At 37.8% G+C, this 25,250-nt stretch overlaps 1 protein-coding gene across 2 annotated transcripts; it reads left to right on the plus strand.

The window, feature by feature from the left end:
• Nucleotides 1–25,250, plus strand: nsun7 (NOP2/Sun RNA methyltransferase family member 7). Of its 2 annotated transcripts, XM_015389639.1 has the most exons (13): nt 1–106; nt 1,924–2,070; nt 4,473–4,640; nt 7,566–7,624; nt 10,970–11,106; nt 11,195–11,347; nt 12,339–12,522; nt 13,015–13,228; nt 14,096–14,239; nt 16,494–16,595; nt 16,760–16,877; nt 17,907–18,027; nt 24,022–25,250. In XM_015389639.1, the coding sequence occupies exons 1-13, from the start codon at nt 67–69 to the stop codon at nt 24,820–24,822; spliced, it is 2,388 nt and encodes a 795-aa protein (XP_015245125.1). In that variant the 5' UTR covers nt 1–66; the 3' UTR covers nt 24,823–25,250. The 2 variants fall into 2 exon arrangements, with proteins under 2 accessions (XP_015245125.1, XP_015245126.1); XM_015389640.1 differs by lacking the exon at nt 1–106 and having other exon boundaries at nt 1,601–2,070; nt 4,458–4,640.

Raw genomic sequence — 25,250 nt, forward strand, 5'->3', positions numbered from 1 at the left:
TTTCAAACTTTGGACAAAGAGTAGCAGTTTTCTGGGGTTTTGTTCAAGCTGCATTTCCTAGCGAAGATGAGTGTTTTTTCTACAAAGTGCCTTCTGGTTGACAAAGGTAACCTCTATTGGAGAAAGGGAAATTTAGGTGGGATTTTGGTGCGGAAGTGTACATAGCATTTGCATGTGTTTGAAAGTTCTGTCATGTTGCAGCAAAATAACACATGTATGTGTTACTGAGATTTGATATGACAGAACAACGCAATTGATGCGAAGTCCTGCAGAGGAAAGAAAGTATTACAGACCTTCAAAATTCTTTTAAAAAACTTAAATCTGAAAAGTGTGGCTTATATCTGTATTGGACAGCTTTACTGTGACTTTCCATGATGCAATTTGTAAAACTTTATTTTTTAGGAAATAAGTTCTATCTTTGTGTATTTCAGTATCATGCTAAGTAAATCTTTTGTATAAAGCTCTCAGAGGTTTTTTTAGAGAACATCCGCTTACAAACGGCATCATGAATACAAACATGCAAAGTTAATGGGTCAGGGAGAAGGTGGTAAGAACAAAAGATGATACCAGTGTCTCATGGTACTGTTTAATCTTTTATTTCAAAATGGATGCAAAATGTTTCAAGACATGGCCGTCCACCTAACTCTGGATGAGCCGCAGAAGTCCACACCTCTCGTGGATCTCGGAAAAAACTAACACAAGACATCACGCTTCATTCAGCAGTTACACAGTAAATACGCTGGTTTCAGCCTCATGCTGTGGTGATGCTTTATAATAGCAGAGACAAGCAAATCATACATGATGGAGGCAGAAGACATGAGGTTGTTTTTATCATCTAACAGGACAACCAGCTTAAAACTTAAACATTCCTAAAATAGAAAGTTTACAGTGAAGCAGATTCATTTGTTCTGATGATCCAAGTTAAACTCCTAACAAACAAGATGGAATTTAAACTTAGATTATGTTTTAGAACTTGAAAAATACTGTTCCTATAATCTCTCCATCCAATACGATTGACTTTGAGCTTTCTTCTTTGTCCTTAAAGGTAAAACAAATGGTTTAGACATACCAAAAACATTTCATCAAAGGAAAATTTAAAGGTAATAAGAATTTAAAAAAAATATTTATCTTTATTTATAAAAAAAAGTTTGACAACAATGCATAATACTCCCTCCACTTCCCAAATATCTTATTTTATGCTAGTTTGTAACCAAAATTCTGACCAAATCTGGTAACACTTTACAATAACCATCATTTCTAAAGGGTAAAGAGACCATTTTTTAACAATTAACAGATTGTTTCTATAATAATTTATAAACTGCATCTAAAACATTTATAAAAGTTAAATAGATCATATTGCCTTGCAATGTTTATCCCTAACCCTAACTAACATCAGTTGACTTAAGACCTGAACCTCACCTTTATTTTTAATTTAACTTGCCCTTCTCATGTTAGACTTGTCTTTACCCTAACTTCAGTGAGTTTAATAACCCAATAAATGATCTATTTACCTTTTATAAATTATTTAGATGCGGTTAATAAATGGTAACCCAAAATCCATTTAGGCTTATTGTTCCTTCATGACAAAATGTGGAAAGACATATGAAGGTTTTCACATTGTGCTACAGCAGCGCCCTCTCACAATGACAGGAATACAGAGGATGGATCACAGTCTTGCCTCTTCCTCTGGATCTTGTTCACAGATCTATACCCACATGCTGGCTTTGTTTGTTATGATGCTTGCTTGTTTTACTAATGCCACAGAAGGGTGAAGAAGAAAAAAACCTACCCGAACCACTGAGATGATGACTGAGAGCTGTTCTCAGCAGTTCCCAACATGTGTTTGTTTTTGCCTGTGCTGATCATTTAGTGTAATGTGAGCAGTAGACGCCTTCATCCTGCTCCTCCTCTGTTACTGTACAGATGGCTCCAGAGAGGACGTAAATATGAGCGCTGAGACAGAGAAAGCAATTATCATCTCTTATGAAGAGCAAGGCCATCAGAATAACAAGCAGCTGCTCCCTTTCCAGCTTCCTTGTCCTCGTCTTCATTCATTGTCTCCTGACTCAGGTGAGTTTCCACCCAGAATCTGCATTAAATATCCTAATTAAACAATCAAGACTATGTTTTAGGATATAATAAAATAGAACAGAATAAATAAAAAAATGAATAGAATACAATATAGCAGAATAGAATAGGCCCTGTAACATGAGAAAATTCAAGTGTACCACCAATTGACAGGAAAAATGGAAACTTGTAGCTTCACACATAGATAAACATAAAAAAACAGATTAAAGATTTATAGTCTAAGGAAAAACAAACCAGAGTAGCAACATTTTAAAGCAACATATCATTCCTATTCCAAGAATGGGAAAGGAGAATTATAATTTAAAAGAAAAATGGGTGAAATGCAAATGTATGTTTGTGCATTTAAAAAAGTATACTTTAATTAACACTTATTTTTAATCTAAGTTTTTCATAAATAAAAAACAAGTCTGCTTGTATACTGATTGTGGTTGAATAAAAAGACAGCAGTCAAACTTTGAACAAAGGATCGGTGGTTTTGTTAGCCGATGAAAGAGGCATATGTATGCATGGCCTCAGGTTGCAGTCAGCTAGCTGATCTGTGAGCATCAGATGAAGGAGAAACAAAACAAAGTGAAACTTTATCCCAAAGTTTGGCTTTCAGTCTTTTTATTGTACACTTTTGTGATGGTGGACCACCGTCTGACCAATACTGTGACCACAAAAAATTATTGCATCCCTTAAGCTAGTGCACATTTTCACAACTACAAAACCCCTTTCTGTTTTACTTAGATTTGGGGTCATAAACAGTTACAAAAAATCCAAACAGTTATCTAAATAGATGAAATATACATCTAAAGTTCTTTCAAAAGAATTACGTAGTAATTTTAAAAGAAGGAAATAAACTTAAGAACTTTTTTTTACTAAAGAACAGGAAAGTTCTGACGGAGAACCATACATACTCATGACTACAGCAGATATTATGGGAATAACATCTGATAAAGGCCACCCACTAGTCTGGATGGGAGTTTTGATCCTTTCCTTGCTTTTAGTTCTGAGATTGTGGAAAGTCTCTTGAATCCAGGGTCTGTCGGATTTTGTTGGACTTTAATGAGATTAGGTTCTAGGTTTTTCCTGCCAGGATTTAGTTCCCATTTTCAGCTTTTCCTTGGTGGATTAATGGTGTGCTTTGGATATTTTCATGTTTTAGAATCCATCATGGATTGTAGAATCTGCTCAGTAGCATAGTGGATAGCACTGCTGCCTTGCAAAAAGAAGGTTCCAGGTTAGATTCTTAGCATGTTCTCCCTGTTGATGCGTGGGTACTCTCCGGGGACTCCGGCTTCCTCCCACAGTCCATAAACATGACAATAAGGTTAATTGGCTTCTCTAAATTCCCCTTAGGTGTGGGTGTGTGCGTGCATGGTTGTTTGTCTCTGTGTTGCCCTGTGATGGACTGGGGACCTGTCCAGGGTGTGCCCCACCTCTCGCCCATTGACAGCTGGAGATAGGCACCAGCACCCCTTGTGACCCCAGCAGGGATGAAGGGTGACAGAAAATGGATGGATGGATTCTGTAATATTTAGCTGTCCTGCTGCAGCAAACCCTTCTTTGACTTTCTTCCACCTCCATTCCTCACATTTGACTTAAGTTCTTTCTTAGTTGCAATGGTTCCGTCATTGCTCACCTCAGCTGCATGTTGTACTCATGTACGTTCTTACAAACCGTAGCAGGATTCTGCAGTAGCTGCCCTGAAAACATTTTAGTTTTTTCAATTCAGTTAAAATAAATATATAGTTTTTTTTATCCCAAAGGTAAATAAAATTATGGAATAATCACGCATCCTCTTGCATTCTGCTACAATATTCCCTGTATGGGCTGACCTGAACATGTTGCCAGCTATTTTGAGTTTCTTTCACATGTAGACTACTTTTCATACAAAACAATGATGATTTCTTTTTAATTTTTACATTGTTTTTTTTTTTTGACTACTTCTAACCTTGCAAGGTGCTGCAGTCTTCTTTCTGCAGGACCAAGCAGCTCTTTCTGTTGAAGCTTGGTGTTCACCCAATTCAAGGCCTCAATGTGTAAGGTTCAAATGGAGCTAACATCCTTTCCCGATACACACTTGTTTTTGCCTTATCAGAAATTTTTTTTTTAATCATTTAAAATAATAATAATTTTGTACTGCTTTATGTAACTCGAATTTTTTTCTGAACAGTTAAAATATGAATTAAATATCCAAATGTTAAAAAGTTAAACTGTTGTAGGTGGCCCCTATTTTTAGCCAGACTAGACATTGGAGTTTGAGGTCGCAAAGTGACTACTTCCCTCTGACCTTCATTCTTCTCCACTGATACAGTTGAAAATATTCAAACACTTCCATCCCATCATCTCAAAGCCTTTCTTCCTCTTTATCCCTTCATGCTCAGTCTCTCCTCCATCAGATCAGGTGTTTCTCCAGGCAGCAGCCATCTTTCAGCAGCTTCGAAGAGAGAAACCGGCGTCTCATCAGCTTCTGCAGTATGAAAAGAAGACCGACACGCTGCCGATCAGCAGTGGAGACAAAGCTGCAGAGCAACAAGCCTATCAGCTGGCTTTTAATACACTCAAATGTAAGACTTCTCTCACTGAGGTGAGAAATTTGTGTAAAACAAGCATCTAAGTGAAACAAAGAAACTCAAAGTGTAATTAATTGTACCTGCTCTCATCACCATCTCCTCTGACCTGAACGACCTCTGTGTTGGCAGCTTTATCTCTGTAATGAAAAGCATTTGCTGCAGTGTGCGACAGCTCCAATATTGGCCTGGTGAATAGCAACTTCAACATGCAGTCTGTAGATTAAGTAGCATACAGTCGTATGTTTGACTTCTCCATATGAGAGCAAATAATTTGAGCTGGAGGCACAGCAGACGCCTGGGCGGGAGGTGATAAGAGGCGCATGAATATAAATCTGCTTTATTAGTGCTGATGAGCAGTTATACAGGGCTGCTTGATTAAACAGGAAATAACTGAAAATACATACTTTTAGATTTGGTCAAAGAGGAAAATATGAAGTGGTACCAAGATTGAAACGTTTGTGTTTTTTCCTGATGGACACAAGCTGGGATTTTCTTATTTTAAATGTCGCTGCAAAACAAGCTTCAAAATAACCACCTTTAACTAAATATTTGTTAGTCTTTTACTTGATTTTTGCAGGATAAACTGGGCCATCTCAGTAAATACTAGGATTTCCTGTAATCCGACAGTAACTTGTAGATGATGTAAGGTCTTTCTAAAAAAAAAAAATTTGGTGATAAAATCAAGAAAAAAATATTACTGTATATAAAATATATAGTCTATATTAGTGTCAGTGCAAAAAGAGAAACAAGTTTGTAGCAGCAAATTTTTTTGTGTTGTGCCACACCGGTTTTATTCAGCCATGTGGAAAAAGCTCTGCTGAAGTCCTTTGCAGAATGTTTGTCTTCAAGCAAAGATGGCCTTCAGATTCAGCAAGTTAAAAAGGAAAAAAGGAAATTAAGAAATGTTGCAGACTGAACAGTTTTTAGATAGGTATAATTAGTTTTATATCCAAACATCTATTCTAGACATATCCATAAATGTAAAGTATATCTTCTTTCTTAACCATAAATCATCTGTAAATTAGTAAAATTGTAGACAGAGTTGTGCTCATTGCTTTGCAGTCTGTGCAATTGGTAGAATCCCTACCCTGAACACTGATCCAGTTTTTTTCTGATCCAATCTGATACCGATACCTGGGCTAAGTGTATCAGCCCAGCCGTTTCAACTGCTGAATGAATGAACCATACATTTTGCCATGTGAGTGAAGGCTTTAGCCTTCACATAAACACTGCTAAAAGGTAGCAAATTAACACAGATAAAAATGCATTATATATATATATGATATTATTTATTAACTACTAAGCAGCAAAGAGAAGGAAATAATAGTTCCATGCAAATTATACTGGATTGGACCCCAATCCCCAATATCAAATTGCCAATATCCGAACCAGCTAATAATTCAATATCAGACCTGATATCTGATACAGATATCGGATCGGTACATCTCTATTTATAAGTGTCCCTCAGGACCAGTATTAGTTGTGAAATTATTTCCCCCGTGTTGCTTTTTCTCTCTCCTTTTGTCCTGGATTCAGATCATCCTACGTCAAGATTTTTCTTTTTTTTCTCTTACTCTGGATTTAGATTACTTAGACAATAATTTACCTTGCGAGTCAAAGGCTCCACGATAAAAAGCAGTATATATGTACATAAGGGGAGCTTTATGCTACATGCCTCCAAAAAGCACTGTTTAAAGGGGTCATAGAATGATTATATAGGGTATTTGGTGCTGGTCCTTAAGGTCTCTGAATAGGGTGTCTAACATTGGTTAGGCTGAAAATGGCATATTTGCTGGTCTATGAGCCCTAATGAGAGGTTGGTTAAAAGCCTTAGAATGAAACAACAGGTTTTCTTCCTTTTACGGTATGCTCATAATTATTTAGATGAGCTGCATGCTGATTGGTTGGTTTACAACGAGCAAAGCTGCCGAGCAAAAATACATCATAGCAACAAGCACTCACTCACTGAAACATCAAATTGTTGATATGGTAGGGTGACCAGACGTCCTCTTTTTACCGGACATGTCCTACTTTTCATACCTAAAACAATGTCCACGGGAGATTTCAAAATCGTCTGGGATTTTGGTCGACTACAGCCCAACAGAACTGAGCCATGAGCTCTGGGGCTGGTCGGGGCTGTGGACGGAGCGACTGAACCCGACCCGGTGACCCCGCAACTTTGCAGGGATCTTCTGATCTTCTGACAAAAATCCATGCCTGTCGAGTCTTCGGATCCTTGGGAAGACTGTGAAAATTTTCCCCTTTCTCCTTGCAGCCTGGAACACTGCATTTAAGATTGTGAACCAGTGGGCTGGACTGTATGTAAATTTCGGGGCGTGACAAAAGTACAGGCCAGAACCAAAAAAAGGCAACTTTGAATTTGCCCATTTTAGGGTGGAAGTTTATAATTGTCAGATTTGTGGAGAAAGGAGGTGTCGATGGGGTTTGAACTTCTCTGTACGTCCATTTCACCCACTGCACTATAGTTATTCAACTATGACAATGTAAACTCTGTTTTGCATTCTATGTCCCCTTCAAAACTGAGTAAACTATGAGCAGGAGCTATGCTCCTGGCCGTGTGGCTTGAGATATAAATCTCTCCTTGCAAGGACTTTGCAAAATAGACGGAACAAAAAACTTTTGTTTTACAAATTTACCCCCTTTGAAGACATTGCCTGTAAGTTTTTAGCAAATTCCTGGTTAGCAGCAAGGTTCAGTTCTCAGCCAGATGGTGAACCAAGCGAAGTATTAAGCAGATAAAAACTAAAAATATGGTATTACCCATGAAGCACTGAGCTTCTGATGATTGGTAAACTAATGTCTGATCTCTGTAACAATTAGTTCTACTTAAATTTCAAAAGCGCCGCAATTTATATTTTTTCTTTTTTTTATGTAATAACTGCTGATTTTCCTTCTTAGACCAAGAATTACTGGAGACCATGATCACTGACAGCTGCTTCCACACATCTCTGCATATTGTGAGTCCAATTTGGTTGAACTTTTGAGTTTTTTTGACTACGCACCGTCTGGGAATTTACACTTTCTTTCTTCTGCCGAAAGTGACCATAATGACTATAAAGTCATTCCAGGGAGACCGGCAGGGATGCAGTTTAAAGCCCATTGGTATTCAAATCTTATTTAGTCTGGGTGGTAACAAGTGACAAGTGGTGCATACCAGAGAGAAGATGAAACACTCTGCAATTTGTGGACTGTAAATTATATCATAAAACAATGTGCAGTGGCACATATACTGATAAAGCCATGTTTATGTGTAGGTGGGAATGGTAACTTTATTGAAGGATGGAGGGAATGTAAAATATGCAGAAGTGCTTTTAGTCTGAAAGAAAAACTATAAAGCCACCACAGATCTCTTTATTATTCAGCACACATCTTTTATTCTGCATCCACATTCTGACCTCCAGACACAGTAGTATAGGTGTCACCCAGTTTCTTCTGGTTTTTCAGGAGCAGATTTATCTTTTTTAAATGAAGATCTGTCCAGAGGTGAAAGGAGCTGCATTTCGATTACACACATAAAATATGTTATGTATTCTCGAAAGAAAGAAACATAAAACAGCATTGTACAGAAAAATGTGTCAATTTGATTTTGCGGAGAAAGCAAAATATTTAGTAAAACATTAATTGAAAGTTGAAAGAAAGTTCATCTTTGATTTAGATTTCATAACCCATCAACTAGTTTGACCCTTTTTATACCTTGAGAGTAAAGAAGAAGACCATTGTGGACACTGCCAGAGCTCCCAAGTTTACCGAAACACTACCAGCAGTCGAAAAATGGTCATGCCACAAATGTTTTCCTTCATTTCCTCTGTCCTCTCTTTAGGTGAGAGCATGTGTGTCTTTATTATGATTAAACTACTCCTAGTATGCAAATATATATCAGAGGCCTTAGAGGGAGCTGTGATTAAACACTTACCGTATTGGCCCGAATATAAGACAGTTTATAAGTCATTTTTTGCTAAACACGATGTGAAAATATAAGGTCGTCTTGTAATTGGGGTCTAACCAATTATACAGGCTGCCTTTTGTCTGGGGTCGCTACACTAATGCAACAACAGAGGGAGGCAGTTTTTTTGTGAAGCCAGTGACCTCATGGAGATGGAAAACTTAATGCAATATTTTTTCAATAAAATTGATAGCACTTGAATCCAAAATAGTTTATTTAAACCAAATACAATTTGTTTTTCAGTCTTTTTTTTTTTTTTTTTTTTTTTTTGAAAAAGCAAAGAAATGTTAATGGAAAGAGGGGGTCATTATAATCAGGGTCATCCNACTTGAATCCAAAATAGTTTATTTAAACCAAATATTTTCCATTTCTCTTTATTGTGTTTTTTTTTTTTTTTTTTTTTTGTTTCTGAAAAACTGGTCATGGAAAGAGGGGGTCATTATAATCAGGGTCATCCAATATTAGGGTCAGTACGGTACTGTATGAAAAAACATTCCCCTTATGGTTTCATAAGGGAAAATAAGCTGTCAAGAGTGGTCGAAATATGGTCAAGCTACGGCCTTCATTATTATTCTTTTCTCCTGGCCCCCATCTTTACAAACTCTGACTGGTTGTCATGGTTGCGGGTTGTGAGGGTACAGCCTTTGGGAGGACGGTGCACGGAGAGCCAATACAGCTCATCTAGAGGAGGGCTGAATAAGAAAATCTTTAGGACATGCTGTCTGCCTAATCTGAGAGGAATTTTCTTATACAAACAGCAAAAACATGCTTTTGTTAACTTATTTTGAGTAGTTTTAAATGTAGCATAATATGGGACCTTTAGGTTTACGTGGAAATTAAACAAAAATGGCCTGAATTATTTATTTATTTTGCTCTGGATTAAAAACAAAGCATTTAGAACCTTCCTTTAAAATGAGCCATAAGTTTTTTCCGTCAGTGGAATAAATACATATGAGTAAAAAGAAAAAGTATTTATACTGAGTAGCTGTTCCTTACCAGATGGCGCAGCCTCCCCAACAGGAGTCAACATCATTGTTACATAACAAAACCATACAGGCTCGTAACATACGAGTGTTGATGCCGTTGCTAATGTGATTAATTTCCACCGTTATGCTGATGATACCTCACTATCTATTTGTCAAACATGTTTGTGAATCTACCCCTAAGACAGATACAGGGATGTCATGATTATGTCGTGAATATATATTCAAACCAGGCAGAAGTTATTGACTTTGGATCTAAGTCTTTGAGAAAGAAGCTGCTTAGTCAGTTATTTCTTCAAATTGGCTTCCATTAAATAGGTAAAAACAACTTTGGTGTCATTTTTGATCAAATCTTGTCTTGTAAGTCACATATCAAGATGATTTCTAGAATTTCCTTCTTTCATCTTAGTGCTTTTGCAAAAATTAGAAATACCTTGTCATCGAGTGGCAGTAAAAAACTAGTCCAAACTAGTTCATGCAATCAGCTGGTTTGCCTCATTTAGAAATATTTTAACCAATATGACTATATGATCTGATTGAATTGCGTCTATTAATCTCTTATAAATAAACTGAATTGGCTCAATAGTGCTTCCTAGAATTTCTATGAGTAGGATAGGATGCAGATTTTTTAGTTATTAGGTTCCTCTCTTGTGGAACCAACCACTAGTTTTAGTCGTTGATGCTGACTGCTTTTACGATCGGTCTAAAACTTTTTACACCATAATTAGAGTAGTGTAGAGCTCTATCTGCAGTTATGTGCTCAGGCTGCGGGAGGACATAGCTACAGCTTTAGGGAGTAGAGGGGGGCAGATGTACAGCCAATAAAAACCAGAGCTTTAAGACACTTCTTCATGGCTCTGCACCCTTATAGCATTCCTGATCGCTCTCACTCATCCATTTTACTGTTTAATTCATGTAAAGCACTTTGATTGTCTTTGTAGGAATTGTGCTGCCCAAATAAACTTGAATTGCCTTGCCTGCATGCTCACTATAAAGGGTTGCTTCAAGCAAATGATACAAAGCATGCAATATAATCCAGGCGCAGTGAATTCAACAATGACTTGATGCAATTAGCTGGATTATCTTTATTAAGTCAATATAACTGAATCATGTTTAGTTAAAACATATTCGATGTTAAGTGCATTGATATTAAATTAAAATGTGCTGTGAGTTGGTCCTAAATAAATTAACTGAATTTATTTTTTACAGATCTGTATCATTAAAGTACATTAGAAAGCCTACTGTGTTTGCAATGCATTGATACTGGGATACAGGATGGGCAGCGGAGGAGCACAGAAATACAATCAAACAATCTCAAAAGTCAATCTTAAAGATGTAATTTCATTGCCACTAATGAACAGTAATCTCTTTTTCAGTACGGTGACTTGTTACCGTTGGCAATGGTGATGCTGTTTGACTTCCAGCAGAGGAAGTTTCGGCTGCGTCAGTGTCCAGCTGAAGGAGAGCAGGAAGCTGTCCCTGAGGTCAGAGACCTGGAGAAAAGCCTGAAAAGGTGTTTATAGATGCCGCACATTCGCGTTTAAAATCACTATTTAAAACAGTGAAGTTGACATTGTTTTTGTGTATTGCATTTCTTCCAGGTGGAAGACCAAGCTGGCAGCCTCCCTGGCTTGCTTCAGAATTAAACACAATCTGCGGAGTGTCTCCTGTGTTCTGTCCAATTCCATCAGAGTTAAAGAGCACAGGGCTAAATCCCTACCACTTTATGCATGGGTCAACACTTTAAACACCAGGTACTGCATGGCTTCTGGTTCTCATAGAAGCAGAAGCTCCAAGTATTCTTTATTTCAAAGTTGTAATGGCCTCTGAGTTGAGATGATGGCAAAATTTATGCCGTATGTCTTCCTCAAAACCTGGTGAAAAAAAAATTATTAGAAATAGATCTGTGTGTTAAGTTCTGTATAAAACTAGAGGGCACTTAAAGAAGAAAAACCCAAATTTTAAACAAAAAAATTCTGTTACATAAAGTCTAAAGGAACTTTTCTTGAAACTAATAATGGGCTTTTACATGCTCTTGCATGCATTTAATAGGTGATCCCTCTCGGGAGCAGGTAAAGGGTTGTGTATGTGCACTGTTTTTAAAGTGGAGAGGACGAGTCTTTTCAAAAATTTGCTTAGATCCTCCTCTATACCTTTAATGTTGGATTAGTTTTCTTGTTTTAATAAAGATTTTTTTCTAAATGCTTTATTGATAGATGTTGCTGAAATTAAAGATGCTGTATTTAAGGAGTTTTACAGATCTTTAGCGGGGCTGAATTAAAACATCAACTATTTCTGCAAGCACCAGCTGAATTGAAAAGGAGGTGCTGGGAATGCAGAGCAAGAGAAAGCAGATGAGAGATTAAAAAGAAAATAAAGCCATCTCCTTCCATAATGGATGATGGGCAATCTGATTATCGAAAGACAGACCGATACAGAAGATACTTCCTACCTACAGCTATCAACGCCTACAACAACTCGATGGAGAAAAAAAAACACTATGAGTTATTGCAGCATTTAATTTCCCTTTGGGATTAATCAATTACTTTTGAATTGAATTGAAATCAAGGGGATGGAAAAGTTGCAGTGTCAGGTTATTAGTCAGTAAACTTTAAGGAGCAAACAGGTGATTTTCTGCCACAGTTAAGCCGTTAACCAGAGAAGATTGCTTTACCTGTTTTACAGTCTGTTAATTGGGTACCCACTGTGTTAAAGCAAGCATTTTATAAGCCCTGTTCTCTGCAGCCTTGATGAGGTGTGTGAGCTGCTACATGGTGCCAACATGAGTGAAGTAAAGCAAGTGGTTGACCTCACCGATTCAACATTTTCCAAGGACCCCCTCTGTCCAGATACGCTCATTTTCTCCCAAAACCTGTGTGTACCTCTCCAAAGCAGCAGCCTCACAAACACACATGTGCTGAACATACAGGTAGGCTATGTATGATGTGAAGGTCTGTTTTTAAAAGCACATCAAGAAACAAACTTTTACAGAATAAAACTATTTTCTGGTGCAAAATACACAGTATTTTTTTATACCAATATTTTTTTTGTATATAACATATTACCCTCATGTTTAATAAGGGTAAAATTCACGCTCAAAATCACCAGGGGTTTGATTCGATCAAAGATCTTTGCAGTCTGTTGCTGAAAAACTTATTGAATACTTCAGAGGGGGATTTTATTTAAGTGTTGAAATCATTGGTTTTCAGCATGCGTAAACAAACATGTTTTTTTTTTACCTACTAAATCACTGAGAGAAAAAAAAATCTTAGAAAAAAAAACAAGCTGGCTCTCAGTTTTACAGAAAAATAAACCAAATGATCAACTAAGGTTAAATCCTCAGTTAAATTGAAAGTTGAAAATTGTGTGATTTCCTTTTTAATTGCCAAACATGTAATAATGTAATGTTTTATCTTTGTAGGACAGGAGTGTGTGTGTGGCAGTGAGCGTTTTACAGCCTCTCCTTTTTGAGAAAGGCGACGTCTTGGTGGCAGGCTCCTTCTCAGCTCTCACCCTGGCTCACATAGCCGTAGCAGCCGCTGCTCGCTCCGGCCAAGTGTTGGTGTGCGGCGCTGACCACACATCTTTGCAGAATGAAGAGATGAAGGCGCTGCTCTCAAAGATGGACATCAAAAGTGAGAAACTATTCAGTCAGTTCCATTAATATAAATAGAGGCATTTCATAACAAATCTCATCCAATAGTTCTTTACAAACAGATCTGTGCGGTATTATGGAGACGCTCAGGTTTACTAAAGAATATCCCCTGTTTTGCTTGTGGTTTCAATCAAATAATCATCAAGAAAAGGTCAATTTCAGTCAAAGATAACTGAATAAACACAGTAATGCCCCATTAAAAATACAACAGAGACACAACCAGTGAGACAAAGTAAAAAAAAAAGAAAAATGATTTAGACCGGTCTCCATCCCTTATTAAGACATGAACATCATGCTCATGTCTTAATAAACATATTAAACCTGAAGATGGTTAGGACTGAACATGTAATCCACAAAGTCCAGCTTCAGCAAAGTAAAACAGGCAGAATCTTGATGAAGACCTCTTTAATTTTGGTCCCTTTTTCTATAAAGTCATTTGCATTAATCTTGATCTTCAGGGTTTCACACTGTTTTACAAATAAAATGGAACTTTAGCTAAAAAGACCAACAAAGGAAGAGGTTGTGTTGAAGAACATGATCTCCTCTGACAGGGTCAACAACTCTGTGGGAGAACATCAGCCAAAAAGCTGTGGACTCATGGGTATAACCAGCAGCTTAATGTGATGAAGGGATAGTGAAGCCGAAGATTAACTTGCATTTGAAACCTACATATCAAGTTGCTAAACTCTGCACTATTGTTGACCTGAATTTTTCCCAACACCCAGGTCAAAAAAATATACTATAATAATATGTTATTAAAGAATTTAGCCTTTAGCCACAGAGATGAATATAAAGAAATATATTTACTGAACATTGTAAACAACATTTTTCTTTTTCTTTATTACAGATGTCAAAGTCCTGCCAGAAGCTTTTTGCAGTTTGAATGAGTCAAACGCCACTGTAGAGAGACTAAAGGTCATCATAGTGTTGCCTCAGTGTTCTTCTTCAGCTCTCAATGACCCAGTTGCCACAATGTACAGTGAACATGGAGGTATGCCTTTTAAACATCCGCTCTGATCTTAACAGGCAAATATTGGCTTAGTTTAGAGTGAGAATATAAAAACTAGGGGAGTGTTACAGATATGGCCAAAAGCTCAGAGTCAACAGCTAGTCCACTAAGCTGTCACTTTAATTGAATTCTAATCTGTTTATTTCTATAGCGCCAATTCACAACACATGTCATCTCAAGGCACTTTACAGTTCACCAGATCATACAGTCAAATGAATTCAAAGTTATCTAAGGAAAACCAATTGATCGCATCGACTCATTGACTCGAAGGCAATGCCTCACACTAAGAATGCTTGTAGTGACAGTGGAGAGGAAAAACTCCCTTTTAACAGGAAGAAACCTCCAGCAGAACCAGGCTCAGTGTGAGCGGCCATCTGCGGAGGCCGACTGGGGTTCAAGGAGACAGAAGCAGAGATACAAAAAGCAACTGTAAAAGGCAGCCCCGTCCAGGAAACACACAGCCAGGCAGACGAGCTCTGAGCCAGCTCCCATGTCAGAAGATGAAGAGAGCACATCCAGCCAGTCACAGTCAGAGAAACAGGACTACACTGAAAAACAGGCCAAAAAGCATTTACCTCAGTTGACTCCTTTTGATATGGAGCAGATGCGGCTCTTCTCTGAGCCTCTCCCAGAAGACCTAGCTCCATCTGGTGTCAACCCACCCTGTGCAAAAAGCTAATTTCAGCCGCTTGTATCTGGTATCTCCTTCTTTCGGTCATTATCCAGATTTCATGACCATAGGTGAGCGCAGGAACATTAGACTGAGCAGTAAATAGTAGCCTCATTAGACATACACTTGCATTGTGTAGTTGACTCCAGCAATCCTTTACACCTTGCATATATGCAAGAATGGTGGAGAGGAAAAAATATATTTTAATTGGAAAGAAACCTCCAGCAGAATCAGGCTAAATAGGTGCGTTTTACATCAGCATTTTTTTTATCAAATCAGAAAAGCTGGATGGAAACAAACATCAGCATTAAAAAAACTTCCCAAATTCGCAAAGAGGTTTTTCATTCTTACTTGAGGTGGTTTTTGGCTTTTGTGAAAAGGGGTTAATGCACAAAACGGGAGATGGAAATCAACTCTGACGTAGCAAACTTTGCCTCACATGACAAATCAACTGTTTCCCCTGTCACCATCGTCATGGATGTTTACTTTTATGAGCATAGACATTGCTGGAAGCAACATTGCCATTACAAGCTGATATGTTAACGTATTAAGAACTTGCCCTATGGCAACACATTTATTAAAACTTTGCTCCATTTCTTATCTGTGCTTTATGCTAGATTGCAGCCTATACTTCCTGTTAATTACAGCTATTTCAGTTGGATAGAAACACCACTAGTGTGAGCCGCCTCTTTCCACTGAGGCAACAGGGAGACACAAGCAGACACACAAAAAACATAGAGGCACTGAACCATAAATAGTTTCTATGTTAGAAAACAATGTAACACATTTTCAGTAGAATTACAGTAAATAACAGACAAGAAGTGGCCAATAAAGTACTGTAAAAGTGTTGTCAATTACTGTAAAAAATAATTACAGTATCTTATTGCATCATATGGTATTATTTTATATTATGAACTACCATTAATATTCTTAATCTTCTTGTTTATAACAGTATCTTTTATTCCATCATAATACAACTACCATATCTTTCTGGATATAAGTCGCAGCATAGCATTAGTCATAGGGACATTTCAGTATACTACAGTGTATTTACATGAATAATTCAGGGAAGATTGTTTACTCGTAATAACCATGTCACTCAGGGTGCCAATAGAATTAGCTAGTACAGTTAGTTCTACTGAGAAAACAAATTCTCTCAGATTGCCTGAATTGCAAATAGTGTCCTAATTTGTGCAGCTTCATTAAATCCTCACAAACATAGCACAGAACTGACTGTTGGAAATTACTTGCAGACTAGGTTCACAACAAAGTGTCCGTTTGTTGGTGATCTCTGAGCCAGAAAACTCTCAAACTATTTTCTATACTATTTTCTCTAAAAAAAAATTCTCCTCACCACACAAATAGTAAAATAAATCCATCTATGTCAACTTCTGGCTCATTGTGTGAAGTTGTCATGGAAACGCTATTTGATGACATAGGGAGATGACAGTTTAGAATATAGCTGCGGATGAAGAGTCTACAACATAGTTGAATTTCAAAATATTTATGGCTTTCATAAACTATGAGTCCAGATAAACTGCAGTTGTCAAATGACTTTGTTGACAGACTGGAATGTACTTCCGGATTTATCCCACGGCTCTGTCTCCAAAAGCAAAATCTTCTCTCTGACCACCCAGCAGTCCAGACTGCTGGCACATTCTTTGACCTGTGAGTATAAACGGTGATATAGAAACACAAGCACAAACACTGTGGCATTAACATATTGTAGATTTAAACAAGCAGAGCTGGTGATTTTTAGTGTTCTTCAGTACATTCATCAATATCATAAAAGCGGTGTGAGTAAGTAACTTTGGATTTCTTCTTTGTGTTAGTTTCAAAGGTCCAGACAGTGGTCTACTGCACCCGCTCAGTGTTTCCCGAGGAAAACGAACAGCTGGTTAGAAGAGTGTTGGAGCAAGCGCATACTCATCCAAAACTGCTGCCCTTTAGGTAAAAACATCAAAGCTTCTACCATAAAAGATCTTAATACAGTTTCTTAACAGTTTACTTACAAATCTGTTGGTCTATGCAAACAAAGCATTTCCTTTGAGTTAAAATTGGAATAGGTTAAATGCATTTGGCAGAAATCAAGTTCTTTGATATTATAAAGCATTTTTATCATTGATAATTTTTCCTTGTTTTAAATGTATATGTCTATTAGGATGACATGCCTGAAAAACAGATTCTGCTACAAGCAGAGAAATTGAGTGAGTTGCTTTTTGAAGTAACACCACTTTAGAATCTTATGCTGAACACCTTGACTTCACCCCTTGGTTTCTTTTATTCTTTGCCAGATCCTCACAGTTTCTAGCTTCATCACATTTCGCTTCAGCAAACACATGCAAAGTACATTTTTCAACACCCTTATTTATAGATGTTGGAGATCGGCCTGTTTTTCAGTGTAGTCCTGTTTCTCTGACTGTGACTGGCTGGATGTGTTCTCTTCATCCTCTGACATGGGAGTTTGCTCTGAGCTTGTCTGCCTGGCTGTGTGTTTCCTGAACGGGGCCGCCTTTTACAGCTGCTTTTTGTATCTCTGCTTCTGTCCCCTTAAACCCCAGTCAGCCTTAGCAGATGGCCGCTCACACTGAGCCTGGTTCTGCTGGAGGTTTCTTCCTGTTAAAAAGGAGTTTTTCCTCTCCACTGTCACTACAAGCATTCTTAGTGTGAGGAATTGTATTTGAGTCAATGAGTCGATGCAATCAACTGGTTTTCCTTATATAGACAACTCTAAATAAATTTGACTGTATGATCTGGTGAACTGTAAAGTGCCTTGAGATGACATGTGTTGTGAATTGGAGCTATATAAATGAACTGAATTGAATTGAATTAACAGCAAAGAATGGTTGCAAAAGACATTCAAGCTTGTTGCTCCACAGACCAAGACCTGAACACACTGATACTTATGAGTCAGTGATGCATAACTCTGTAAACTGATTTTGGTCGAAATTGTAAAATGTTACCCAACATTTCCCTTAGGGAGAACGGCCCGATTTTCCCTGATGACGCCACATCGGGAGACAAAACAGATTCCAAGTTCTTCAGGCTTCAGCCCTCTGAGTTCACCAACGGCTGCTTTATAGCCAGACTGTCGCGGCAGGTGAGAGACGGAGGTCAGAGAAAATGTGAAATGTGGGAAGTGAAAAAAAAAATGCAGAGCTGAATGTTGTGCCGGAGATGGAAGTGAACGGGGGATTTTGTGGATGTGTGTGTTTGGTGTGTTGGAGAATTTATATCAGTGCGAGTGTGTCTTGGTTTGATTAGTTTGCAACAAGACCTTTGAGAAGTGCTGAGGCTGCACTCTTTTACTGTCTACTGGGAGGTCAGTCAGCTCGTTGGTGTGCATACACATACATACACACACACACACACACACCCATACACATACATGAATGCTGAGCACTGTACTGTGGAAACACTGCAGTGCTATTTCAATACTCAATAAAAAGATGAGTTGAAGACAAAATATGCTAAAACTCCTGATACATTTCAGTGCCTCAGAGAGAAAACCAAATGGATTATTCTGTGGCATCCCTCACTCCTTCTACCCAGCGCAGTCATGTTGCATTGGTTCATTGCTTCGTCTGCTTGTCTCTTTTTCTTTCTTCCCTTCTTCTCCTCACTCATAAAACAAGACAAGTACCATAGCAGGAAATTAGATGCTGCTGCTTTGATCCCTTTGCAGCTGGGTGTGTGTGTGGGTGTGTGTGTTTGTGTGTGTGTGTGTGGGTGGGTGAGGGGTCTCTGCAGAGAAGTCCCAGAGCCTTTACATCAGCCTGTACAGCAATCCAGGAATCAAGATTTGATCAATATTATGATGATCAATAGTGCTAAAAAGTGCATTTACCGTTGAATCTACTTCAAATCAAAACCATATGACTAATATCATATGGTTTTCCGCCTTGAAAAAGTATTCACACCCCATCTAAAATCAACTGTCATTACAGTTTTCTTAAGTGTTACATTGGTTTGATAAGATGTCATTAACTCTCTTAATTAAAGGAATTTACAAAGTGTTCAAACCTTCTCACACTTTATGTAATAAATTATCTTAATTGGGTTTTTATGCAATAGAGAAGAAGTGCCTGATGGTTGATTGGAAGAAAAGCAAATAAATGTTTTGTTATTTCTTCCAAACAAAATTATAGAAAATATAGCATTAGTTTTCTAGTTTACTTGTTTTTCCAAGAATTTCTAAAAGTAGAATGGGAGGCAGATCTCTTAGTTATCACACGCCTCTCCTGTTGAACCAACTGCCCGTTTTAGTCTGTGAGGCAAACACCCTCTCTACAGGCTAATCTTTCCTTTTCGATAAAGTTAATTGTTAACGTGTCTCAATTTATCCTCAGCTATTTCTATATTTATGCTGCTTTAGGCTTGCCAGAGGACATAGGGACCACTTTTCTTTTTTTTCTTTCATCCTATCTCTATTCTCCTATTCTGCATCATTTGTTAGTTCAACCTCTGAATTTTTCTTATCATATTAGCTCAATTTGGTCTTTTCCTGTTTGTCTGTAACACCATCCTGTAGAGAAATATCAGATGATCTGCTGCCATCAACACCATTGATATATTGATTATAAATGATAGAGTTTGGCCAATTTTTCATAGCCCTATTTCTCTTCTACAGATAGCTATGGGCCCAGTTTTTACTGTGACTCACTGTATATGCTCCCTTTCTTCCCTTTGACATGAAATTAGCTCAGATCTCATCTGCTTAACTTACACCGAGCCTGGTTCTGCTGGAGGTTACTTCCTGTTAAAAGGGAGTTTTCCTCTCCACTGTTGCTGCATGCATGTTTGGGTTGAGGCATTGCTGTCAATGACTGGATTCATTCAGCTTGTTTTCCTTAAACTTTAATTAACCTGCAAACTAAACCAATCTGAGTGTATGATCTGATTGAATTGTCTTCATAATACCTTGAGATGACGTGTGTTTTGAATTGCTGCTACACAAATAAACAGAATTTAATTGAGTTTACCCTGAATGTACCCTTTACAAATATTTCAAGTACATAAGAAAAAAGTTTTTGGCAAAGTTATTAGTTCTCTTGTTTACTGATTACTTTATTTTTGAAATGGGAAAGGCAGATTCAAATTACGCAGGCAGAAAAATATTAATAGACAAACAATCCTTCAGTCTCATGAAACTCCTTAACTCATTTTAATAAAACCTCAACAGGTTTTTTTTTAAGAGTGTCTTGTATGAAGCATCCCCCTCCAAAATTATATTGCCACCACCATATTGGATCCCATTCATCCGGTGGCTTGTCAAGGCACTTGGGTTGTATTCAGAAGCAGAATTCATTGCTGAATACACTTGTATGTCAAACTTAAAAAAAAAAAATTAGTAACAAAATCTTGAAACCATATGTGTTTTCATTCATTTAGAATTATATTCCACTTAGTATTTTAAAACATGTAAAATCCCAATAAGAGACACTACAGTTTATGGTTACAAGGTGAGAAAATGTGGGAAAGTTCAAATACTTTTATAAATACTTTTAAAAATTCCCAATAAATATAACACCATGACCGTTCCAAGCTCTAGTATCCTCTAACTTTTACATAAAATTCCTCGAAGTCAATTTTTTTTTTTACAGAGTAGACTATAATAAAATGCAATTTCCTTCATTGGGGTATTAATGTATTTGAAAGGCGCTGCGTGCCAGAAGCTGACTTGCTGAAGAAAAAAGGGGCTAACTGGAGCTGCCGTGCAGACATGGTCATACATGCCAATTGCAACCTTTCAAAGATTGCATTCACCCAGGTCAAGATCTGAACAAGCAATCATTTTATATCCTGCAGCACTGAATTCATGTCCACTAAGAGGAAGTCTCCACAAATCTTCATCTCAGTCTCCAGATTTGAATCAAATTGAAAAAAGCAGCTGGAATTTGAGGGAAAAAAGAAAAGGATCAAAACATAAATAAAGGGATCTTAGAGTGATAAAAGGTTTGCACGTGAGGAGGAGACATAAAAACCAAAAATAAAAAAAAGAAGTGGACATTTTTTATGACAAAAACTACTTTTAAACAAGCCAGTGTATTATTTTACAGTCCGATCATCTTTTTTAGTGAATCCAATTCACAACCCTAACTCAGCCCTATTTTGGATATCAAAATAGGGATGAGCATAGGGAAAACACTTCGTGCCCTGATTTCAGGACGGTTAAGGATCCGTGATGCAGCGAGTCGGCCTTGTTTCCAAAGAACAATGAATTATCAGAAGATATCAACTAAAGATCTGCTGAAATTTACCATGAAATAATACGACTTGGTAGGAGATAGGTTCTTCTATAGGATATTATTTTAACCTTTGTCATCAGATTTGAAATGTTTCACATCTAAGAGTTGGAGAAAAGAGAGAACAATAGACCTTGACCTTGAGCTCTGGATGATAAGATGGATGCTCACAGATCCTTCTCTGTGTTCACTGCAGCCTTAGTAAATGTGCTAAGACCAGTGTGGTACATTCATGTTTCTTTGAAACTTGTGTTTACCGGCTTAAATAAAGCAGAGAAATACTTAATTGGAAGACAGAGAGAAAGTCATCCAATAGAATAAGATTCAGCTGTTTATCCTATTATTTAAACCATAGAAATAAAACTGATCTGAACCAAGTGAAGCAGACAGTCAAAGCTCAGGGAATGAAATTAGATTCTCAGCAGTGCAGATATGCATTTGTTTGTTCTGACTTATACAGACCATGTATATCATTCATTCAGTCATTCCTACTTATGTTCCCAACTTTTCCTCAGTGCTGTATCTTTCGTTATCAGATATGGTACATTTCTAACTCTAAAAGGAGTATTTACAACTATAATGAGGGCAAAGTGTTGGAGTTAACAATTAGTGTAAAATTTGACAGCTATGCAGTGTAGCTTTTACTCTATAAGGTGTTGATTACCTGCCAGTCTATGAGAGTTCATTTTGACACTGATATGAGTAAAATAACTGACAATCTGACACTTGCCATGGAGTAAATTTTACACTAATTTGGAGTGGGACCAAATGTTATCTGAAACAGAGTTAGAACTCTGTAGGTGTTAAAATAACACTCAGGCCAGGATCAGTTTAGATTTTGGTTGATTAATCTATAGAATAAACCGTTTGAAGCATTTCTTTCATGTCTTTAATAAGGCCCTTTATATTTGAGCCTTTTATGAATGCTGCTGTATAAATAAACCACAGTGCTTTTGTTGCTATGCAGTTTTCTGTCAACACACTGTGCTGTCTTTATCTCCATTCTAAACCTGACCAGGTAAAGAAAATGGCTAATACAATGTTTTTGTGTATAAATATTCAGCTAAAACATTAAAAAAGGTGTGAAACGATCTTTTTCATTTACATTCTCCGTTATTTTAGGTCTAAACATAATAAAGCAACTGGTAATTGTGCGTTATTTAAAGAAAAAAATAAGATTAAAAGTTAACTGTTTTCATGATAAGGAAATGGCCACAATACTTTAAAACCATCATCACCTTTCAGTGGGAAAAATACTCAGAGCATCAATATAGTGACATATATGAAAGAGTATCGATGTGTTAGATTGGCCCAGTCAAAGGTCACACCTCTGAAAACGTTAGAAATATTTGAAAACTGATTTTCAATCATAGCTTAACCTATTCTCCACAAAAAATGGGGTCAAAACTTTAGTCTATAACTCTATTTGTGCAAAAATTATTATAGAGGTATGGCTTAAAGGGCTTACAGCAGCAAATGCTACAAAAAGCAGTGGTGGTGAGGTGGGGGCAAGATAAAACCATGCATGTTACCTGGAACAATGTATTACTTCTTCTTCCATTTGACAAAAAAGCTTCAAATGTCTTAATAAAATTCATTGAAGACCGGAGTGATAGGTGGGATTTCTACATTTTTATGATAAATTTTATGTTCAACAGAAAAAAAAGAAACTAGATTATGTTGCTTAGGATTTTGAAAGTCATGGTCACTGTTTAGGGCAGCACCTTTGATCGGCAGTAAGTCCCCCCCGTTCTTTGATGCGCTGTATAGTCATTTCACCCTAATGGGGTGGTGATCCAGGCTTGGGGACAAAGTCAAATAAATAAAGTCTCATTGTTTGGTGGACCAGTTATACAGCCTGCTATCTGCAGGAAAATTTTATAATATGATAGTTTAGTTTGCAGGTTAATTAATTTGATGATGTAGAACAAAATAGTAGCTTCGGGGTGCTTTAGGGCAGAGGTCACGGATTATCGGACTGTGGTCTGGACCCACCTGCTGGCAGTCCAGACCCAAACTGTATAAAAACATTAATAAATTACTGCATGTTGTCCGACGGCAGTGTCTAATTTCACTTGCGCTGCTTCTGCTGTTTGTGCGGTAAAGCCCTCCAGAGCATCTGGGACCAGGCTACAAGTGATACAAATTAGTCAATGAGCTGCTGGATAATTTTAGACACAGCGGGCAAACCTATGGAAAGCTGAGTGGTGGGAAAGAAGAAGACGATGAGAAAAAGTGAAGAGAGTGTGGACTGCTGGAAGAACTGCAGTGAACTGGTGACAGACGTGTGAAATGGTGTGCTCAAAGATGACCATGCACATTTTGAGTATGTTTGATTCAACCTGCTGCTGTGTTCCACCATGAACAGAATCAAAAATAAATATGGATCCAGGCTCGGCTCAAAATGAGATGATATGTGCTTCAGAATGGCTTTGTCTCCATTCAAACCCATATATATATATATATATATATATATATATATATATATATATATATATATATATATATATATTTGTTATTTAAATATTCAATATATAACATTGGTGCATAAACACCTCATTTGATTTCAGCGTTGAATTATGTTTAAAGTAACAGATTATAATTTAAAATGTCTCTGGACCATTACTGGTTTTTGATATTCTTTAACCAGACTCCCTGATTTTTAATTGGTTACCCCTGCTTTAGGGGAATGAGTGATGAAGGTCAGCTGATCATAATAATATTTAACTTAAATCCTAATGACCTCCAAGAGAAGAGGGGAAAGCATTTAATGCATTAAATAAAAGTAGCAATGTTTGATTTGAAGGTGTTTGTATAATAAAACATTAATCCTACCCTGTCTTTTTCAGGCTGATCCCACTAAGGTAGAAACAGTTCAAGATGTGCTGGCAAGGGCAATAGCCAAGGGGCTCCTATACGGCATAATATCTGAACCATCAAAAACTGGTAAGAAAAGCAAAAGCAAGAAGAAACAAGCTGCTTCCATCAAGCCTTCATCTCCCTCCAGCCAGGAGGAATCTGAAGGAGAGGAGGCTGTGGATGGAAGGGAGGGTGAAGAGAGTGAGGTTGGAAGGAAGGACGTTAAGACAGAAAAGAAGAAAAAACGAAAAACCAAAAGGAATCAAAAACAGACCAAAGGCGACAGCACAGGCCTGAAGCATCAAACTAAAGGGCAGAAGAAGAAAGCAAAGAGAAAAGTTAATCAATCCCAGCAGACAAACAGCAAACCAAAGCGAATACCACGTCTTACGCTGGCGATGATGTCTGCTGAAAAACCCTCCAGACACTTGTCTCCAATCACAGCTCTAGCACACAGGATCAGCGGAAAACCACTGAAGAGGCTGCAGGAGGGCTCCTCTTCAGTCCCAGAAAAACATCTCTCACATAATAACACCCCTCCCTCTTCTCCTCAGACGGCCTCTGACAGGCAAAATATCCGACCTGAGGGTGCAGAGAAGACCCTCGAGGAGGAGGAGGGGGTCCTTCCTGGTAATATTAGGAAACCACAGGCAAAGCTGAAGGCAGCAGATCGCATTCTGCCACCAATTTCTTCTTCTCCGATCTCAGAAGGCAGCGTTGGCGGATGCAGGGAGTCTCTAAACAACATCCCTCCTATAGGGTCACCATCCTCAGTTGCTCTGCATGAATGATAAAACATTCTCACTCACATTCATGCTGATATAATCCCCCAGTCTGTTGCTAGAGGACTGTTTCTGGCTCTTCCAGAGGTCTCCTTCTGATCTGAACATCTTCCTATGACTGATGGAACCATAAGTTATGTTCTAGAAGAACGTCATCAAACAGAATGTTCATTCATTAGTTCTTGTTCATTTCTCTCCACTGTCGCCACATGCATGCTGAGGAGGAGCGACCTCTGTAGGATCAATGAATACATGTAAACAGCTGAGCTTTTTAGATAGACCTGGCATCATAAGATCAGCAGGACTGTAGTACATGTGGATGTGACCCTTGGCAGGTTTCTTACCGATCGGCTTATTTGTGTATGGTTTTATGTTTTTGCTCAAGTGCTTTGAGTGGATTTCAGAATTGGTATTGTATAAATTCAACGCATTTACCA

This window comes from Cyprinodon variegatus, unplaced genomic scaffold (genome assembly GCF_000732505.1).
Source record: "Cyprinodon variegatus isolate N-32 unplaced genomic scaffold, C_variegatus-1.0 Scaffold469, whole genome shotgun sequence".
In the NCBI taxonomy this organism is placed as follows: domain Eukaryota; kingdom Metazoa; phylum Chordata; class Actinopteri; order Cyprinodontiformes; family Cyprinodontidae; genus Cyprinodon; species Cyprinodon variegatus.

Bases quoted from the DNA above. Each gene is read 5' to 3' on its own strand.
- nsun7 (XM_015389639.1), top strand. From the start codon at position 67: ATGAGTGTTTTTTCTACAAAGTGCCTTCTGGTTGACAAAG. The intron at 4,641-7,565 runs GTAAGACTTCTC...TTTCCTTCTTAG, and splicing joins GGCTTTTAATACACTCAAAT to ACCAAGAATTACTGGAGACC. The intron at 13,229-14,095 runs GTGAGAAACTAT...TCTTTATTACAG, and splicing joins CTCAAAGATGGACATCAAAA to ATGTCAAAGTCCTGCCAGAA.